This window comes from Plectropomus leopardus, unplaced genomic scaffold, assembly GCF_008729295.1.
Source record: "Plectropomus leopardus isolate mb unplaced genomic scaffold, YSFRI_Pleo_2.0 unplaced_scaffold25, whole genome shotgun sequence".
Lineage (NCBI taxonomy): Eukaryota > Metazoa > Chordata > Actinopteri > Perciformes > Serranidae > Plectropomus > Plectropomus leopardus.
In genome coordinates, this window is record NW_024627156.1 from 16,764 (window position 1) to 20,964 (window position 4,201).

General features: G+C 42.6%; 1 protein-coding gene across 1 annotated transcript; it reads right to left on the minus strand.

The window, feature by feature from the left end:
* Positions 1–1,264: 1,264 nt before the first annotated feature.
* Positions 1,265–3,421, minus strand: LOC121966544 (arf-GAP with GTPase, ANK repeat and PH domain-containing protein 1-like; the record flags this gene model as incomplete). The annotated part of the gene is made up of 2 exons (XM_042516623.1): positions 1,265–2,760; positions 3,166–3,421. Coding segments are annotated over 2 exons (466 nt in total), but the record flags the coding sequence as incomplete, so codon positions are not given.
* Positions 3,422–4,201: the final 780 nt, after the last annotated feature.

Below are 4,201 nucleotides of genomic sequence, written 5' to 3' on the forward strand. Positions count from 1 at the left end.
GTCCGTGAAAGTTTGTTTCCCCACACAACAAACACACATCAGAATAAATCACTTCCACTCCCGACATAACGGCGGACAGTAAGTACTTCCTGCGTTCTCGAATTTACACGACGTCAGCGCTGAAAGAGAGAAAGTGACGGAGGAAGAGAAGATTATTTACAAAGAGGGTTCCAGACCAGAGAAGACGAAGGAGCCCTTCTTAGTGATTCGCTGAGCAGATCAGGGAGACTGTCTGATTGGACGGGACTGGAGGGAAATCAGCGTGAGATCATTCAAACAACATTTACAGACACACTTTCTCATCCGTTACTCACACCGCGTTCACCTGACTAACTCTTCTCCGTCTAAACGGTGAAGGCGAGTTTCCGCTCACTGAAACCGAAAACTAAACAACAGAAGAAGATCAGTTCCCTTTTCGCTCCGTTTGTTTCTTAGCTGCTTCCTTTTCTTTTCCTTTTTTTTTTAAACTATAAAAATTCAGTTCAGGGACAGTTTAGATTAAACGGTGTAAATCAGGCGCGGGTTTAAGATGCTCACAATTCTGTCAGTTCAGATAAATTATAAAGTGACAAAAATCACAAAATATAACGAGCAGATTTCCCAACAATTTAAATCCTGTTTTTGAAATCAGGTCGGGCTGGACGATAAACCTTATTTCACTCTTTATTCATGTTTTTTATTGATGAAAGTTTTGCCGATCAAAATGAATCCTCATTCGCTTCAAATATAAGAAATAGTCTGAATCCAACAGAGTTATATTAACAGCAGCTATAAGAACAAATGACAGATGTTTAATCATCCAATCAGACCAGATTTTGGCTCTGAATCTTGAAGGTGTTCGCTACAAAAAACTGCTTATCTTTCCGTCTTTTTAAGTCCTAACTCAACAGTTAAAGCCCTCAATATTTATATTATTTGCCGAATTTCTTCGTCTTCTATGGTTTTGAATTCAATATTTGTGTTTTTTTATAAATAACAATCACTGTCATCATTTAATCAAATGTATCCTACATTTGTGTGAAATATTTTCATATTTAGTGTCTGGAAACAAAAACATGTTTTGTGAAGTCACAGTGACCTTTGACCACCAAATTCTAATCAGTTCAGTGGACATTTGTGCCAAATTTGAAGGATTTCTCTCTAAGCGTTGTTGAGTTACCACGTTCACCAGATGAGACGGATGTAAGGTCGCATTGACCTTGACCTATGAGGACAAAAATCTAATCAGTTCATTCTTGAGTCTGTATGAAAGTTTGTGCCAAATGAGATATCGTGTTCACACGAATAGGACAGAAGAGGTCACAATGACCTTGACCTTTGAACACCAAAATGTAACAAATTCATCCTTAAGTCTAACTGGAAATTTGTGCCAAAATTGAGGAAATGACTTAAGATATTGGGTTCAAAAGCATTCAATTCATTTCATTGTAGCATCTGAGTGGATGTTTGTGCCAAATTTGAGGAAATTCACGAAATGCGATGACACGAAAACATAATGCCTCCGACAGTGGCTATCACTGGCGTAAAGGTGAAAAATCTATGATTTTAAAATAATTTATCCGCCCGAAAAACACGTGTCGTTATATTTACGGTTACTGAGACAACAGATCATATCGCCCAGCCCGAGAACAGGTGACAGTTATCCAAAAATCGTGACTGAGCGAAGTGAAAACAAATTAAACCCTGATTGGAGGATGCTGGGATGTTCGTGATCGACAGTCTCCGGTCCCTGAGCCTGGCAAGAGCTTCTGTACACGTAAAGATTTTTACACCTGAAAAACAAAATAAACAAACAAAAAAACCCTTCCCCGTGTTTTTAACGATTGGTCCAGCAATGCACATCAAGATACAATATACACAGTCCAGGAAAAACGCCTTAAATTAAAACGGAAAAGTGTCTAGGGCATGCGATCTATCACACTTCTTCTTTTTTACCGCTAAGATCTGATATTTTTTTCCTCTTAAACATCGAGATATTTTTCACATTTAAAAAAAAAAAGGCGAGAGTTCACAGATTCATAAAATTAAAAAACAAACAGGTGAGACACTGAGGCTGCAGGGCGCGTCCAGAGCGATGACGGCGGTGACGATGATGATGTGGTCATGCTACGAAGACGCCGCCTCTCGCGTCCTTCGTGGTGTCTTCGCCTCACAGTTTTCGTCGTTCACAGAGATATGTTTTGGCGAGATGGACTTCTGAAAAGAGCGGGAACTTTTCACGTAGTGTTAAATTAGCGCTGTGATGAGGTATGATGTCCCTGGAGCTTCAGACTGGCCGCCACGAGTCGAAATTATTTCCCAAAATTCTCTGATGAGCCTGCGACGTCTTTGACGACGGTTGATCGCGGACTACGTTTCCCACCATGCTTTGGGGTTTTTTTTTTTGCCCCCAAACGGCACCACCACTGACTTCAAGTTTTTTAATGAGTCGCAGCGGCGGCAGCGGCGGTTGTTGTCAGATGAGGTGGCGAGTCACAACAGGTAGTGGTTCCCAAAATAAAAGCTCTCCCAAAGCGGGGTTTGTTAGTCGTAAACAGTCAGGTCTGCGGGTCATATGAGCGCGGCGCTCCCGGCGCTGCTGCAGCTGTTGTTGCGGTTGGTGTTGCGACGGGACAGGTTGGGCGTGGCCATGAGCGGGTAGCGCTCGTCAGGGCAGCCGTACTGAGCCAGCGTGTCCACGCACTCCTGACTGCTGGCCTGCCGGGCGTACGCCATCGCACTGTTGCCATGGGCGTCCCTCGCCATCAGATCCACGCCGTACTGAGAGACAGAGTTATTGGATTTTTTTACATTTCTTAAATGATCAGTCAGTTATTCATTCACATATTTATCTGATAAATGTATTTAATATTTAAGGTTAAACGTCTGAAACAAAGCTGTAAAGTTTTACAAAAAATGAATCCATTTAAGAAAAACAACAAATTAAATGGGAATTTTAGTTTACTGATTTTTAGGTCTTTTGTCTCTCATTCCAATTTTATATATTATTTGAGGATTTTAAAAAAATTAAAAAAAAAAAAACTTTTAAAAAAATTTTTAAAAAATTTTACAAAATTAATCAATTAATTAATTACAGAAAAATGACCAAATTAAAGGAGAATTTCACTGAATTTTGGGTCTTTTTCTCTGGATTTAAACCTTGCTATAAACCGATGTCAGTCTCACCCAGATGAGCAGCTGCGTGATGACCACGTTGCCCTTGCGGCTGGCGAGGTGCAGCGCGTTGCGTCCGTCCCCCTCCCCGCAGGTCTCGTTGACCTGCTGCCGGGAGCCGTGCGCGAGCAGCAGGACGACGGCGCGCAGGTCCTCCTCGGCCGTCGCTCTCAGCAGCTGCTGGCCCAGAGAGAGGTCCGTGCCGGGCAGCGACGCCACGAACAGCCGCTGCTCGTACTTGGCCCGGATCCAGCGCTCCCGCTCCTCCCTGAAAGAGCAAAAACTGGAGTCAGTGAGCTGCTTCAAAATAAAAGTTCCTGACCCAGAGACACGATGGAGCTGAAATTATCAGTCTGTCGACAGAATAATAATCTGCAGATATTCAGATAATCCATCCATACACTTTTCAAACCCAACTATGAAGAAAGGTGTTGGAAAAATTGTATTTTGATTTCAGATTTAAAATTCTGTTATGAAATTATTAGAATTTTTTAAGCACTTTTTCGGGGTCATTGGAGAAGAAAAACATCTAAAGGAAAAAAAACAGAGAAAATTGAATAAAGGAAATCAAGCTATAGAAAAGACTGAAAAAATGTCTTGGGACATGTCTTCTGTCTTTTCTTTTTTTTGGAACTAATTTTCAGGTTAATTTCAAATGTCCTTGTGCTCATGTCTTCCTTCATTGCTCGTTGCCTTCTTCCCGTGTTTTTGACAGAATTAGCTCCGGTTTTAAAGGGTTAAACAGAAACTTTTTTCCCTGACTGAACAGGCGGGAAAAGCGCCAGATCTCGCGCCCCCGACCGCGGGTGAATATTTGACGATATCTCTCTCGGCCGTCCCGAACGTAAAGTAAGACACAGCGAGGGACGGAGGGACGGACGAGGACATGGACACATTGTTCACCAATCGAGTGTCATGAACTGCTGATCGCTCTAATCCGCGGATCAGATCGCGCTAATCTCCCAACAAATCCCCCCGAGTCAACAGCAGCTCATTCAGCCGGCGGGGATTAACCCGGGGGGGTATAGAGCTGCCCCCCCTCCCCCCC